Genomic DNA, 17082 nt, shown 5'->3' with positions numbered 1-17082 from the left:
TCTTCTGGGTTGCTAACACCGATGTATGCTTTTCTGTCTCTATATTATTTGACATCTCAGCAGGACCTGACATGTTTGACTACTCTCGTGAAGCACTCTCATATTTCAGCTTCTGTGATAGGACAAATTTAGCTAGTATTGGTGGTTTGAGGGAATTTAGTTTGGATCAACATATGTGACAAAACTCTTATTCTGATCCCTATACAAATGTTCGTAAAAAAAAAAAATAATGTGAGCAGCAGACCACAATTGAGGCTGCATTGAAATCTAAGGTAATGGCCTTCTGTACCCAATCTCTTAACTATCTTGATCCAAAGGGAGGTAAGAAATCAATGGCCAATTTCAGTGCCATGACATCTGTGAATATCCATGATCATAAATGAACACTGACTATGCTCCAGACACTATTCTAATCCCTTTATATGCAATGACTAAATTAAAACTCACTGCAAGATTGCAGGCAAAGGGCAATAATATCACTAATATCCCATTTTATAGTTGGGGGACTGTAAGTACACAGGTGGGCTTAAAAATCTAAATAGTCTGACTGCAGAGTTCATACTCTTCACCACTATGCATTAGTATGAGAATGTGAAAGTGATTGTGAAACCACTATGCCCACCCATGACCTGTTACCCAGTCCAAGGTCAGTATTGACCTGAAGAGTCAATCACTTATGCAACAAGACTACAGATGATTTTTCAAAATTAACTTTTTTATTAATTTAAAAATCCAGAAATACAGTGACTACATAAATAAGTACCATAATTAGGTACATGTCCTGTGAGAACAGTGAAAGGGTAATACTGTTATGTTACTCTTACTTGTTTACATGAGATAACTAGAAAATGGCTACAACTGCTAAATGATGCTTATGGTCTTTGTTGTTCCAAGTGTTTATGATACAAATAAATACACAAGAAGAACCACATCCATTCTTCTCTACTAACTACAGGCAGCTTGGCCTCTTTTCCCTATGTCCTACTCCCTACACAACACCTAACACTGGAGGGTTTCTACTTTAACTTAACACAGCTCCCCAGCTCCTGTTTCCCACAGCACTTTGCAAAGGTGTGTCCCGGCACCTGGAGGCAGGAGTCTTTCTAGGGAAGCTCTCTGGGTGTTCTCTTAAGGCTAAGCATACAGAGAACACCTAGGTGAGAAGGCTCCAGGGTGAATCATCCAGAAGGGGAAACAACTCTTTGCTTCAGAATCCAGTTACTAGTCTCCACATTATGGAAATACTGCCACCTCTGGGACAAAGGGAGCAGCTACATTATACCCTCCCCCCTTTACCACACACACACACACGCACACACATACACACACACACACACACTCTCTCTCTCTCTCTCTCTCTCTCTCTCTAATGCTTTGTGACCTTTCAACTGGGATGCCCTACTTCCCTCTTTCAAGGAGAAAGTGTGTGATGAGGTGGTGAGAGTCTTGTCCCAAGAAGTCCTGGCCATAAGGCCCTTGTGTCTCTTTGATTGACTCCTTTATGCCCGGTTGTCATAAAGACTGAACATTTTATATTTTTATCTATTGGTGTCAAATCCTCTTAGGAAAAATTTCTCTCACCTATAGTCATGGAATGAGATATATGGGGTTTCTAGGTTCTTAAAACAATTCTGCAGTTCATTCCTACCCCTCAGAGGAAACAAATCTAGAAGGCAGGCCTGAGATCCTTACTGTGAAGAATTAAGTCTTTCCACAAAGATGATTTCTAAAGCCAGACCTCAGAAGGGATAATTTATGCTCTTGTATTTGGCTGCAAGTAGACATTTTAGGAGCAGCCTTCTCCAGCATTCTCAACTAAAATACTTGCTTGATGAATAAGGCAAGGATAGTAGGAAGGTTTAGGATACAGATCTTTATCAGAATTTCCAGCTCCCTAAATGAACAATAACTTTCTTAACTGAAGAGCCAACATGCAGATGCTCATGAGGACTGAACCACTTTGCAAAGTAAAAATCAACTCCTGTAATTGGAGAAGGAAAACTTCCCTTTTAAAGAGCTTCTAGAATTTAATAATTTAATATAGGTTTTTCTGGCCAGACAACTAAGGTTTCAAAAATATTAGTGAGTACTGATCTATTACTTGGTGAATTTTATTGATGTGAAAGTAAAAAGATGATATTTTGGACTTCTATCAACTTCTTTCTTCAACAATAATTTTGTCTTATATGGATTCAGTTTCTGATCATTTTACTCAATTTAACTTCTTTCTGGAAGCCCCATAGGTACAAAGAGAAAAGAAAAGTGGTATCATTAGGGAAAAATTCTTTACCACTTCTAAGTGAATTAATGAGGCCATAAAATAGTATTCTTATTCTTCACCCTGTCCCTGTAGTTGGTGACTTAAACCGCCACAAAGACCTAATGGCAGATCGTTTTGTTCACAATTATTTACTCTCCTGGGCACCAAGCTACTTGGGATCCAGTCAAGGGAAAAGTAAGGTAGAGTCCTATCTTTGCCTCAGATAAAGGCTTTAGTTTAATGTGAGTGTGAATGTGTGAGTGTGTGTGTGTGTGTCTGTGTCTGTGTCTATGTGAGAGAGAGAGAGAAGAAGGGAGGGAGGGTGTGAGGAGAGAAGATGGGGAGCAATTTTTTTTAAAAGAACACATGATATTCTAAAATCCAAAGGTATAATTTCATACAAATAATTGTTCTATACCGCAGAACTCCTACTAAGCAATTCCCTTCTCTTTCTTTCACTTGAATAACTTTCTAGATAAAAACCCTGGGGTCTTGTTTGTTCCTAACCTGTAAAGAAATGTGATTCTCCAAGAAACTAGAGTGGTGTTGTGGTGTTCTATCCCTCCTCATCCCACACATAATTTAAGACTCTTCCAGTCTCTTTGGAGGAGGTGCTCAAGGGCTGACACACCATTCCACATAAAGGAGCAAATTATGCTGTGCGTGGCATGAATAATTGACTGCACTTGAGTTGGGAGTTTAGAGCACTGTTGACTTAAGCAAAATAAGCCTGCAGTCCAGCTGCAGCTTTAGTTTTCTTGCTTTGCCCTATCCAATACTGTCTATCTTGCCTAACAGTGGCCCTTTTCAGATCTCTCCAGGTATAAAACCTTGACCAAATCTTCAAGCTCTGTTCTGCACACACGACTTGAACACATCTGGCTGATCTGAGCTTCTCCTTCGGTGAAGATCTTCCACTGGCCTAAAAGGCAAACACACACAAAGTGTCCGGGAGTAAGAGGAGAGCAGAGCAAATTAGGAACAGAACCAACATACCCCCCATGCTTACCCACTGACTCATGGATCCACCAGGGGATGTGGAATACAAATGTCAGTTGGTTTCAAAAAATGGTCCCAAGACACTTTTCTAGTGGCAGATATGGAAATGAAGTTTTCATTTCAACAAACAACATTTCTAAGAATCCCAAGAATAATACAGAACTGCCCCTCCTCAAGAGAAAAACCTAAGTGTTATTATTGGAATTTTTACAGTATATTTAGCATTTGCAAAATGCTTCGCTATCTGCTTGTTAGCTATTTAGGCAGCTTACTTGGCACCAGATCAAAAAGGCACTTTGGAAAACAGCACCTACTACATTACTGGGGCTTTGCTTACCCATAGGGCCCCCAAATATTGGTTTGGGTTACTTGATTACTATTTGATTATTTATCACTCTTTTCTCTATTCCTGCCACCTTTTGTTAAAAATTTATTGACATTGCTTTTTCCCATGTCCATATGCTGTCCTTATATCCCCTTAGCACCCTAAGTCCCTTCCCATGGCTCCTCATCCATTCTCATATTCCCCATGGAGTCCCTTTCCACTCAGAGTAAACTTGGCTGTAGCCCTTCCATTCCCTGTTGTCTCTGCTCACCCTGGATACTTTCTTTTGTCTGCTTTTTATTCCTGTGCTCATGGTACTACAAGCTGGAGAACTCCTAGTCCAAGTTAAGCCAACTCCTCTTAAGCCCAAACCTGTCTTGAACCTCTTTTTTTTCACTTAGCCACATGAGAACATGACCCACCTTCCCTATGGGCTTGATTTCTCTACTCCTTTCTCCCTTGAATTTCCCTTTTCCCCATTATCTATGACTCAATGGGAAGATAGAAGAAAAAACAAAAAACGAAAAGAGAAGTTGGGCAAGGAACCAGCTGTTACTGAAACCCTATAATGTGCCGGGTTCTGCTAGGCACATTATATAAAGGAGTTGGGCTTGTTCTTTGCTCCTAGGTGACCCTGTAGGATCATACCAACTTCCTTCAGCTACACACAGTTTGAGAAACATACCTTCTACTCCATTATATACCCCAAATCCTGCTATGGGCACAGAGTACATCTAAATCATCTTTTAAGTCCCCTGGAACCTAGCACAGTGCCTTGTTCACAGTATGAACTAAAATATGTAACTTCAAAAGTCTCATCATTGATCCTAGGATCCTAGACTCTGCCTCCTTTCTTACTCATATGAAAGGACTCCCAACTTGTCTATTTGAATTCTCATAATGACCTGTTATTTTCTATTAGTCCTGCTAAGGACAAGCAACTGACTTCCTTGACCCTCTTTCCAGCTGTCTATTAGATAACTTTGCTCAGATGGCTCTTAAGGATATTAATCTAACCATGTTCTGAGTGAAACTCTTTTTCACCAATACCTGCTTGTTCTTTACAATTTCCCTGTTGGTGAATGGTATTACTATTCACCCAGTCAAGTTACTAATATTGGAACCATTCCCAACTCATTTCTCTCTTTAATGCCTATCTTGCTAATTTAACCTCAGAAATGTTTCTCACAGTGGCCGCTCCTCCCCTGTCTCACCGGTTTAATATAATATAATTACTTCCTAATTCAGACTATCCGACTTCTCTTACTAAGGGTCCACCATTCACTCCACACAGCAAGGACCTCTTTCTAAAAGAAAGAAAGAAAGAAAAAGAAAGAAAGAAACAAAGAGAGACAGAGAGAGAGAGAAAGAAAGAAAAAAAAAGGAAAGAAAGAAGGAGGAAGGAAAAAAGGAAATAAAGGAAGAAAGGAAGAGAGATCTGAATCCACCATTCACTTGCTCGAAAACCTTCACTGGCATTCTCTGGCCTAGAGATCAAGTCCAATGTCCTAACATGATAAATTGGGCTCTTCATAATCTGGCTTCATTAAAGTATGTGCTTAATGTAATAGATCCATCCAATAGCTGAAAGGCATTTTTCCAAAGCACCATTTTGATACCTCTATGCTATTTGTAAGTTTGCAGCAGCTACTGATGCTACTTGCCTTACATCTGAACGTTTTACTGGCTTCTTTCAGGACCTATGACTACTTTACCTCCAAATCTTCTTTTAGTGCACCTTCTGTGGCCTTTGCGATCATTCCTCACTCCCACCCACATTTCTTGTTTGCTCCTGAGTCTTCTCTTAGGCTGCACCGTTTTCTTGGACTGATTTCCTGACCCATTGTCTAGTCACACCCTTCTCTTTCAAACCACACCTCCTCCCCGAAGCCTTCCCCAACTAAGCCCACCTGGCTCTCATCTCATTGTTCTTTGCAGATTCCCCTGAGCACTTTGGTATTTCACGCCTCAGAACTATACTAATTCATATGAAAGGCATTTTCATGTTCTGTCTCATCCATTAGAATTTCCTGTGGAAACTGCCTTTTATCTCATTAGACGTGCTTCCCCCCGCCCCTCAGCACCACCCCAGTGCTTAGCAGTATCTTAGTCCCTAGGCTCCATCCAGTGTGGAAAGTGGGAGAGCTGCAAGTATTTTTGAGTGCCTGAATGCTCTGAAGAAAACATGACCACCCAGGGGCTGTTCCCAAGGAGTAAATGAGATTTCATACAACACAGGAATTGATATGCCTTCAATTTCTCTCTGCCTCTCATACCCACCACCAGAAGACACATCCTTCCAGATATGAAGTCTCCACAAATATACCAGACCTGGAATCTTATAAGCTTTCTCCAACCCTCTTGAGACTCTGTGCTTAGCAGTTTCATTAAAGACATTCAGGAAGCCTTGACATGAGGTATCCTATGCTCAGATTTGGGTTTGCATTCACCATGTCCAAGCTTTCCAGATTATGTGCAGATTACCCCATTCACTTCTAAGTCACCCAGAAGAGAGATGGAACATCCTTTAGTGTTGACACCATGCAGTGCTAATATTCACTGAGATTGCAGAGGGACTTTAGCTGTGGCTATGCTAAATTGAAAACTGGATGTGTTTTCTAGGAGCATTCAAGAGAAGTACTACTTACTCAGGGTTGTTCTGGTCACCAGCTTGAAGTGATGAAGCTCCTCAAACATCCTCTTGGAGATCTTCTCAATATGGAAGTGCTGGAGAATGCCTAGGGTCAAGCAAAAAGTGGGGAAGGTGGTCAGGCACTTTATCTGGAACCATCAACTCCTTGTTTTCTGCTCAGGCTCAGCATATTATTTCATTACTAGGGCTTAGGAGTATCAAGCTGGGCTGTGTAATGTGCTTAACCAGGAATTTGGATGGCTCAAGGGTTATAATTGACTCCATTTGTTGCCTTGGCTTACTGGCTTCCCCTCGGCTTCTCCAGTGGATGGAAATAAGGAAGACAGTGCTGCTGACCATGAGACCCTCTCCTAGGGAAAGCCACATGGAATCAAGCATAGGTGCTTATTGCAGTTTCTGCAGCCAAAGGTAGTATTAAGAATTCTGCCTTTGCCTCCAACCTGGGTAGACTGTGTCCCTGTCAAACTGCTGGGCTGTCCTCCTGGCTAAGCACTGACATCCAGCAATAGGACTGCAGGCAGGTTGGTTTTATAAATGGAGAAGCCACCCCCGTTCTTGAACTCAGGGAAAAGCATATTTTCCTTTGGGAAAAAATATTCACAGATCCTTTAGCCTTCCTTATTCATAAATGGGGAGTTAAACTGGAGTGTCCCCAACTATCTCAACCTTGCCTGAATAGCTTTTATCACAATAACAGGTAGACAGCTGACAACTGCCTTGTAGTTAAGAAGCAACATGCTACCAGCCCACTTAAATGGGAAAAGCAGATGGAGACTCTTTTTCTGTGTCCACCAAGCACAGACCTTGATAACCCAGCCCTGTGAACAAGAGGATATTTAGATGCTACATTAGCAAGCTGAAATTCATCGGCATACCTCTGAGAGGCAAAAGATGTGGGATGACGAATAGTGGGTCTACTGCTGGGGAAATGCAACAAGCCAGTGCCTAGTCATAGGTGGCCTGTTATGCATGAGCTAGGGAGTTAAAGATGGCAAATCAAAACACCTAGGCATAAAGCAAAAATTAGCATGAGTGAGAAACATATACATGTTCAATCATCTTTTTTAAGGGGTAGGGAGAAATGCATTCTTTTGACAAGGGCTGTTGTCTAAAGGGGAAGATAAAAGCCTCATAGATACTGAACAGTCTTTTTCAAAGCATTGTCCAAGTGCCACCTGCATTAGAATCACCTGGCTATTGGTTAAACATGCAAATGTTTGGACCCTACCCAAGGTCTACTGAATTCTTATCTCTGGAATGGGGCCAGGTAGCTGCATTTAAAACCAGCTTCCTGTGTAATGCTGTGGCATACAGAAGTTTGAGTACTCTTGAGCCTTATGTGAGAGCCACTAGCAAAAAGATGTGTATTATTTTCCAGCCAAAATCTCACTTCTCCTCTTAAATTGCAAGGAATTTGACCACACTAAATCAGTACTAGTCTTGAGCTTACAAAATAGTTAGAAGAGCTGTATGATCACAATGAACACAATGTGGCTTGCCGTGGTAGTCACTGTGAATAACTGGAAAAAGAATTGCACATTGTGACTGGGGTTTCTCCAGACAGACTATAATCTTCTTGAGGGCAGGCATGATGTTTTAAATTTGTTTTTTTTGAGATGGAGTTTCGCTCTTGTTGCCCAGGCTGGAGTGCAATGGTGCCATCTCAGCTCATCGCAACCTCTGCCTCCTGTGTTCAAGTGATTCTCCTGCCTCAGCCTCCTGAGCAGCTGGGATTATAGGCATGTGCCACCACACCTGACTAATTTTTTGTATTTTTAGTAGAGACGGGGTTTCTCCATGTGGGTCAGGCTGGTCTCAAACTCCCGACCTCAGGTGATCTGCCCGCCTTGGCCTCCCAAAGTGCTGGGATTACAGGCATGAGCCACCGCACCCAGCCTACATTTGTTTTACCCCAGAATACACATCACCATATTAGGGGCCTAGCTTTGCCCTGAATGAATGGGTTTTCATGGTTGTTGAGCTTTATACTAGAAAGAATGATAGACTACAGTTTGGTAGTTTGCAATCCTGGCTACACATTATAATCACCTGAGAAGCATGAACAAACACTGATGCCCATGCCCCACTCCAGAACAACAAATCAGCATCTCTGGGGTTAGGGCCCAGATGTTCGGTGTTTAAAGGAAATCAGAACTCTCCCTGATGATTCTGATGTGCAGCCAGGGTTGAGAACCACTTCTCCAGCTTTTGGTAGTGTTAAAAAGACAACTGGCCAGGCACGGTGGCTCAAGCCTGTAATCCCAGCACTTTGGGAGGCCGAGGCGGGTGGATCACGAGGTCAAGAGATCAAGACCATCCTGGTCAACATGGTGAAACCCCGTCTCTACTAAAAATACAAAAAATTAGCTGGGCATGGTGGCGTGTGCCTGTAATCCCAGCTACTCAGGAGGCTGAGGCAGGAGAATTGCCTGAACCCAGGAGACGGAGGTTGCGGTGAGCCGAGATCGCGCCATTGCACTCCAGCCTGGGTAACAAGAGCGAAACTCCGTCTCAAAAAAAAAAAAAAAAAAAAAAGACAACTTTGGAAACTCAAGGGTCAATACTTGACCTTTAGCACAAGCCATCGTTAAATTTGAAAGACCATAATGATGATGGTGTTAGACATGTCAGTTTCTAAGCAATCAAAAAAACTTCTAATCCAAACAAGAGAACAGGTTGAAGCAAAATTAAGGTGAGTCTTCTCTTCCTTTTCTGTGCCTCCTTACAAAGATGAGAATGAATGTAGTCTTGCTCACCCTTTCGAATAGTCCAAACGTGGACCTCTACCTGAGGTGGTCTCTCAGTCTCCAGTGCTATTTTTCTGGTTGTCTCCCCATCCTCCATAAATACAGACTCATACACAGGCATCGTTTCTTCCCCACAGAAGTAGCCTTTGTTGTCAAAGCTTTGGCCTGGAAGTTCTTCTGGAATTAGGAAGCAAGTAGAATTTTGTCATGATTTTCTAAAGTTAGAAGTGAACTTCTGCATTTATGTATCTCATTGTTCATAACATCTCACACTTATCAAAAGTGGACAATTAACAAGGACATTCTTTGAGAGACAGAAATTCCACCCATACTTCATTAGCTTAGTTTAGGCTGCCCCTGCAACAAGCCACAGATTAAGCCACAAATCATAAAGGAGCACGTAACTTTTGATTGAAGTTCATGTGTTGACAGAATCCATAGTTCTTCAGAATACTGGCCCCCTACTACTGTCGCTGAGAAGTGGACTTTCATGAGGAAAAATGTAGCCAGGTACAAATCTCTTAGGCACTTAAGGGAACATAGGACTTTCTGTACAGGGTCAGGATCATGCTCTGTCCAGCTCAGTGTTGCCAAGAGAGGCCCAAGGAATGGGCTAACAAAGGGCCTTGGTTGACATCCTTGGCATAACTTTGGTATACTTAGAAAATATTCATGACACTCATTTATGTGCATATACTTGCCCAAAGGATCTATCCAAATTGGCTTGACATTTCTGAATGCTCTTTGATTTGTTTGTAAGGGGAACAATAATACCGGATCAGCACCAGTGCCAAAATCTAGATGTCAGATTAGTCATATGTATGCTATGCCAAATGAATGGCTGGAAGACACAAAAAATTGGTCAAATCCCTGAACTATGGATCATTTAATGTGTAAACTAAACTGTTGAATTTCAGCTCGCAGGCATAAAGGTACCAACCCCCTAATATTCTCCATTTCACTCCACCCTCCTCTTTCCTCAGCCCCCTGTTTTAAAAAGTTTCTTATGGTTGGTTATCAGTAAGTTAAGTTTCCTTGCTCGCCTTGTAATTGCTACTCTCTTGAGCTTCGTGCTTAAAGCTTACACTCAAATCAGAACAACAGAAGCCACCTGCAAGAATATCTGAATTGTTGAGGATGAAACCACTGAGTGTTGAGTGCTTTGGATCTGTGACTCTAATTAGGGAGACTCACTGTTAGCCAATCAGACACATTTGGATGAGACGTTGTAATCAAATTGCTATTGTATGTCTCTTGCTAACCTGATTAGCTTTCCCACCCCTACCACCATTTGGCATTGTAAAGACAAAACCACAGCCTTATCTTGATGATTCCAGATTGGATTACTCAATTTGTGCATTATCATAGAATCAGGCTTTTTGTTTTCCTCCTTTTGTCCTTCTTTTTAGCTATTTATTTACTTGGTGGGACAGTCTTTTTGGTGATATGTTGGGTAATAAGGGCTGTGTGCTGGCACTTTTTAAATGGGTTGGAGAGAGGGAGGAGGCCAGAGTGTACAGAGATTTCTATGTATTCAATTATCATCTTTAGAATGACAGCTGATTTCTCAAAGTTTGCTCACCAGCTAATATTGGCTACAGCTATAACTGACATGAAATCCATGATAGCACTGGCAGTACCTGTAATATGCTAAAAGTTCTCCTACTAGCCTGAAGAGTCATCTTGCACCACTACCTCCTTCCCTGCAAGAGCTTAATTTACTTGATGGAAGGGATCTACAAACAATAAAACTCATTATTGACTTAACCCTGGCTGGTACTTGAAAATACTAAGAAAAGCAAGGTTTGTCTTTAGAACTACCTATTCAGCAACATCCACCAGTTCTGCAATTCAAGGTGCTTTCTGACCACTACATGTTCACCTACTCTCATTTTCTTTTGGGGAACACAATGTGCTTTAAGTCATTTCTGGCCATTTCCATATCCCATGAGAATGTTCCCATCCTGAGCCTTCCAGAATTCCTTGCAGAAGTGGTAATGAAGGAGATGTATTATCCCAGCTAAGAAAACTTTTAAGTCTTAATAGGAACTTTTAATGCCATAACCTAAAAGGAGTATTTAATTATGGAAATTCCAGGTATTGGAGTGGTATTGTGGTTGTGTGTATGGTAAATGCTCATGACAGCAATAACTTAAGCATACACTTAGAATGACCCTGTACGGCAGACACATCTGAATGTGTGTTCAGACCTTGGGAATCTGGGCGTGGCCAATTGGGAGATTCTTTCCTTGTCTATGAGGACCATCTGAATCCCAGGCCCATCCCTGGGGCTGCACAGGGGATTGAGACCTTAAGTTTTCGGTTAGATGAAGGTTGTCAGGGAGAGGTAGTTAAAGGGAGAGTGTTCAGTGAAAATGCTATATAAACTGCATGCTGTCTGCAAACAGTTGCAGTTTTCCTGCCCAACCTGCTGCCACTGGACTGTTTCTATATGTAAGGTGGTCCTCTTGTCCAGTCCACCTCCATTGGACTCTCTCCCCTGTATGTAAGCCCCGAATAAAACTCCATGTTTTGTTTGCTGGCTCTGGGTCTTGTCTTCAGCCTCTTAAACCTGGTTCCTTCCCTACTGAGGTTAATAGGGGTTTGGCATGACAGTGTGAGAAGTGAGTTGGGGAACCTCAGGAAGTGGGCATCTTACCCAACCCTGTGGGTGGCCACCGATATGCACGGTGAGGTCAAAGGGAAGAGAGAGATGAAACTCCCATCCTTAATTTTGGTCCTAGTTTGTTATTGTAGGAGCCTGCAAACATTTGTTACAATGAAACATTTGGCTGGATTATCAGTGAATTTTATTTATCTCTTTTCCCTTTTCAACATAACTGAATTTACTGTTCTTTCTTCCTTCCATCTACTTCTCTCTTCACTCCCTTGGTTCCTTTTCTTCTGTGTCATGTGCCATTTTTTTAAGAGGCCAGTGTTGTCATGAATATCCGTTTCTCACCCCTTCACGTCATTCAGGACTCTATTCAAATATCACCTCTTTGGGGAAGCCTTCCCTGACCACTACTTTAAAAGTGCTTCCTGCCCCATTCACTATCTCTTGATCCTCTTTGGTTTTTCTTCACAGCACTCATCACAATCTAAAATTACCTTATTGATTTGGGTTCACTGTCTTTCTTTTCTGCTAGAATGTAAGGACCATGCTGGTAAGCAGCTTTTGTCTTGTTCACATCTCTGTCCTCAGTGTGTATAACCGTGTCTTGCACACAATAGGTACTTAAAACATATTTCCAGATTGAATGCATGAGCAAGTGCATGCCTCCTGATGCCCTGCAGTTGCAGAGTACCTGGAGTAGGTGCCCATGGCTACGTGGATATTGACTCTCAGGCAATGTGACTAAGGAGCGATTCGACATGCAGACACCCATGTCGGGCTCATGGAGAGGCAGATACACAGAATGGGACAGAAATTCTCTTCTTCCATGTTGCTCAATCAATCGTCTATCTCCATATATTTGAGCAGAGTGGGAAAGTGGGCAAAGAATATATTGCCAACTGGGATGCTGGAGGGCAGTTTTTACGTGATAAAACATATTATGTTTTCTAAATACAAAAGTAATATGTATTTAATGTCGAAAATATGGAAAATGCAAATAAATAAAAAAGAAAATAAGAGTGACCTGTAATTCAGTCACCCAAAGATGGTCATTGTTAACATTTTGCCATATGCTCCTCCAATCTTTTGTCTTAGCATATATAAACCCTTTCCCTTTCCTTCCCTCCCCTCCCCTCCCCTTCCCTTCCCTTCCCTTGCTTCTGGCTGTTGCCCACATTGGAGTGCAATGGCACAATCTTGGCTCACTGCAACCTCCACCTGGACTCAACCCATCCTTCCACTTCAGCGTCGCAAATAGGAGTAGCTGGGACTGTGGGCACATGCCACAGTCCCTGGCTAATTTTCGTATTTTTGGTAGAGAAGTGGTTTTGCCATGTTGTCCAGGCTGGTCTTGAACTCCTGCACTCAAGCAATATGTCAGCCTTGGCCTCCCAAAGTGCTGAGATTACAAGTGTTGGCCACCGTACCTGGTCAATGCTTCCTTTTTTAACACAAAAAGTGGGATCATAACATTCATATTGTTTTTTAGCTTGCTATTTTTACTTAATAAATACATTGCAAACATCTTTCTCTGCCATTCAATCTTGATATATAATGAGTTTTAATTGCCATATTAACATTCCACAGTATAGATATACCATAATTTGTTTAATCATTCTCATATTGGCGAACTTTCAGATTGTTTCCAATTTTTCAGTATTGTAAACAGCATTGCAGCAAAAATTCTTATTTGTATATCTTTGTGTATGTCTCTGATTACTTACTTAGGATTTCTAGAAGTGGAATCATTTACCCATTTTTTTTTTCTTTTGAGATAGGGTCACTCTCTGTTGCCCAGGCTGGGGAGTAATGGTGTGATCATGGCTTGCTGTAGCCATGATCTTCTAGGCAAGTGATCCTCTCACCTGAGCCCTCAGTCTCCCAAGTAGCTGGGACTACAGACACGTGCCACCATGACTGGCTATTTTATTTTTCAATTTTTGTAGAGAGGGAGGTCTCACCATGTTTCCCAGGCTATCTCAAACTACTGGGCTCAAGAGATCTTCCTGCCATGGCTTCCCAAAATGCTGGGATTACAGGTGGGAGTCACTGCATCCAGCCACCAAATGTTTTAATAAACATTACCAACCTAAGAGGACAATTGTTTTAAAAGCAATGACTGTTGTTTGTCCTGTTCTCACAACTTTTTGATTATTTCACTTTTTAATTGAATCACCTGCATCAATAAAATTTTAAGCACACAATGAAATAAGATTTGGTTTGAAAGCCTGAGATTCAGATTGTAATATTATACAATAAGAGGGTTTATGTTATCATGGGTAATTTATGTAAATATTAGTTTTTGCCTGAAATTATCTTGTTGCATTACTTTTTAAACTATAGGTGTGAGACTCCTGACAGAAGAGAAAACCGTGTTCATGAAACTACCACTATGTGACGCTAAAGGGTTTGAGGATCCAGTGAGACCACAGACTTGGAAGTCACAATAGGTCATCGTGTCTAGGTAGCCCCGACGTCCATATCATCCTTAGAATGTGCTGACTCCATTGGCCAGGTGCAGTGGTTCGGGCTTGTAATCCCAGCACTTTGGGAGGCCAAGGCGAGTGGATCACTTGAGCTCAAGAGTTGGAATAGCCAGGTGTGGTGGTGCATGCCTGTAGTCCCAGATACTCAGGAGGCTGAGGCAGGAGAATTGCTTGAACCAGGAGGCAGAGGTGTCAAGTTTGCAGTGAGCCGAGATCGCACCACTGCACTCCAGTCTGAGCGACAGAGCCAGACACTGTCTCAAAAAAAAGTATTCTCTCTATACTCGTAATAAATATATTTTCTCATAAATTTCAATGTCCCAGTTCTCTACACCATGTCAGATAGCTCCTGTTGTTTCTGTCCATACCCTGCCCTCTGTGTACTCTGAAGATGGGGGTTGTCACATTGAGGAAAATTTTGTATCATAAATCAGTGCTTTTCAACCTGTAATGTGCATTAGAACCACCTGGGGTTCTTGTTAAAATACAGATTATGATGCAGTAGGTCTTGAGTGGGGGCCTGTGAGTCAACATTTTTAACCAGCTCCTAGCTGTTGCCAGTCCACAAACCGCATGTTGAGTAGCAAGACCATAAAGCACCCTGGGCCTACAGCAGGACTTCTCAAACTTTTCTGCACATAATGTTCACCTGGGGATCTTTAAAAAATGCCACAGCCAGTGGGTGCCTGTAATCCCAGTTACTCGGGAGGCTGAGGTAGAAAAATTGCTTGAACTTGGGAGGCAGAGGTTGCGGTGAACCAAGATCACACCACTGCACTCAGCCTGGGCAATGGAGCGACACTCCATCTCAGAAAAAAAAATGCCACAGCCCAGGCCACACTTCAAATCAATTAAATTATAGTCTCTGGGGATGGGACACAGATATATGTAGAAGTTCTCCAAGGGCTTCCAATGTTCAGACAAGTTTGAGTACCACTGGCCTGCAGGAAAATGCTCAATACATATACATTGATTCAGGGCATGTTTTCTACTAGTCATGAGGAACTAAATTGGAGAAGTATATAATTTAGCTCTCTACCTACTTTTAAAAAATGTTTGAATTTTCATCTGTGTTTATCAAAATGCTTTGCAAAAAGCATAAGAAATGATAAATTCATGTCCTTGGGATTTACTAAATCATTGACTCTTAGAATGTTGGAGCTGTAAGGGCCAAAAAAAATAATATACTCTAACCTTCTCATTTTGCAAAGAAGGAAACTGAACCTCAAAGAGGTGAAATGACTTGTTCTAGGTCACACAGGAAACCAGTGGCAAGCCAGAGGTAGAATGATTGATTACCCATCCTATCTGTCAACCCCAATATTATGGATTATATTTTTGTTTAGCTCATGTTTTAAAAACTACCATTTAAATAATTAAATTGTCTTTTTCATCAGTCAATATTTTCTACTGGCATAGAAAAAACAATGGTCTGGAAGTGACTTGAGTTATAGGCCTTGGTTTTATGATCGATTAGTTGAATAAATCTGGGCAAGTCATGTGACTATATACTTCAGTTTTCTTATCTTTAAAAGACAAATAATAATAATATAATTATAGGATTTTAGTGTTAGAAGGGAGCTTACAGATAATATTTCTAAACTTTCAGTTGTACAGAAAAGGCTTATGAGGCCCAGAGTGCACATTTCCAAGGTCACTCAACACCTTAGGCTTGGATCAGAACCTGGTCTCCTTCCACTATAACTCACCTGCCTCTCGTCCTGTCTCAAAAGGGCAATGGATGTGATTGTACTTTGATGGGTTTAATAGTGATATAGATGAAAGCTGCTACTGTTCTTCCTAATCATCATGACAGACTAAATTCTCTAGTATTTAGAAAAGCACAGATAAGTTCAGCACTCAGCAATACAGGAGATGTGTGGTAGATACAAGCAAATCCCCAGCATATTTTTCGGCAGTAAATTTCTTCCAAGCAACTGTCTTTTCAGTATTTCAAGAAAAGAGAAAATGAAATCAATTATTATCAGAAATATTACTATTGTAATTATATGAAAGATTATGTTTCTGATGCCCAAAGAGTTTAGAAAGGCCATGTGGGGATGTCAGTCAACCAAAGGCAGGGCCTCCAACCAACGCACCTTTTGCCTTTTTACCTGGACACACCTTGCAGCACTTTCCATCTATTTTTTGAGGATACTTGCAGGGGTATCGATTGGGGCAGTGGATTTTCTTACACTCTTGCTTGGTGACATTACAAGTACATAGCACACACTCCACAATGCCAAATGCCCGGAGGTTTGGGTGCCAGGACTCGCCATGAGAATAGGTCTTTCCATTGGAAACACATACTGGAAGAGAACACAGAATTAGCAATTAAAAGCTAAGGAGCTAAAATGTAACCCTATATTTAGAACCCAAGCCCTGAAATACTTAACACATCACACATCTTTTGTTCTTGTCATAGCCATGGGGCTATGTTTACCGAGTAGTATCTGTGACCAAAAAACAGCTTGGGCCATATTCTATTCTCAGCAGCTTCTGCAGATTCTTCATCAGCAGCTTCTGGATGCTTATAAATGGCCTCACGCATAGTAGGCAGTCTATAAATATATATATATATATATATATATATATATATATATATTTGAGACAGGATCTTGCTCTGTCGCCCAGGCTGCAGTGCAGTGGTGTGATCATGGCTCACTGTAGCCTTGACTTCCTAGGCTCAGGCAATCGTCCCACCTCAGCCACCTGAGTCACTGGGACTACTGTGCACTACCATACCCTGCTACTTTTTAAAAAAATTATTTTTGTAGAGATGGGATCTTCCTATGTTGCTTAGGCTGGTCTCAAACTCTGGGACTCAAGAGATCCACCTGCCTCAGCCTCCTAAAGTGCTGAGATTACAGGCATGAGTCACCACACCCAGCCTATATATATATATATATATATATATATATATATACACACACACACATATATATATAATATATATATACACATACACATACACACATATACATATACATATATA

At 41.4% G+C, this 17082-nt stretch overlaps 1 protein-coding gene across 4 annotated transcripts in view; it reads right to left on the bottom strand.

Annotated features, from left to right (window-relative positions):
- Positions 1 to 694: 694 nt before the first annotated feature.
- The window catches only part of CHRDL1 (chordin like 1), a 123781-nt gene continuing 107393 nt past the window's right edge, over positions 695 to 17082 (bottom strand). For 2 of the 4 annotated variants that reach the window (XM_032250845.1, XM_032250846.1), the window contains exons 9-12: positions 16187 to 16396; positions 8994 to 9161; positions 6233 to 6322; positions 695 to 3182 (exon numbers count right to left, since the gene is read on the bottom strand). In XM_032250845.1, coding sequence (XP_032106736.1) covers positions 3052 to 3182; positions 6233 to 6322; positions 8994 to 9161; positions 16187 to 16396 — 599 coding nt within the window. In that variant the 3' untranslated portion in view covers positions 695 to 3051. The remainder of the gene's footprint in view (positions 3183 to 6232; positions 6323 to 8993; positions 9162 to 16186; positions 16397 to 17082) is intronic. The other 2 variants (XM_032250847.1, XM_032250849.1) reach the window with 1 other exon arrangement.

The sequence above is a fragment of the Sapajus apella genome, unplaced genomic scaffold (genome assembly GCF_009761245.1).
Source record: "Sapajus apella isolate SASKATOON/1434 unplaced genomic scaffold, GSC_monkey_1.0 scaffold73, whole genome shotgun sequence".
NCBI lineage: Eukaryota > Metazoa > Chordata > Mammalia > Primates > Cebidae > Sapajus > Sapajus apella.
Note: the sequence above shows the minus strand (reverse complement) of the source record. Positions and strands in the feature narration are given on the sequence as shown.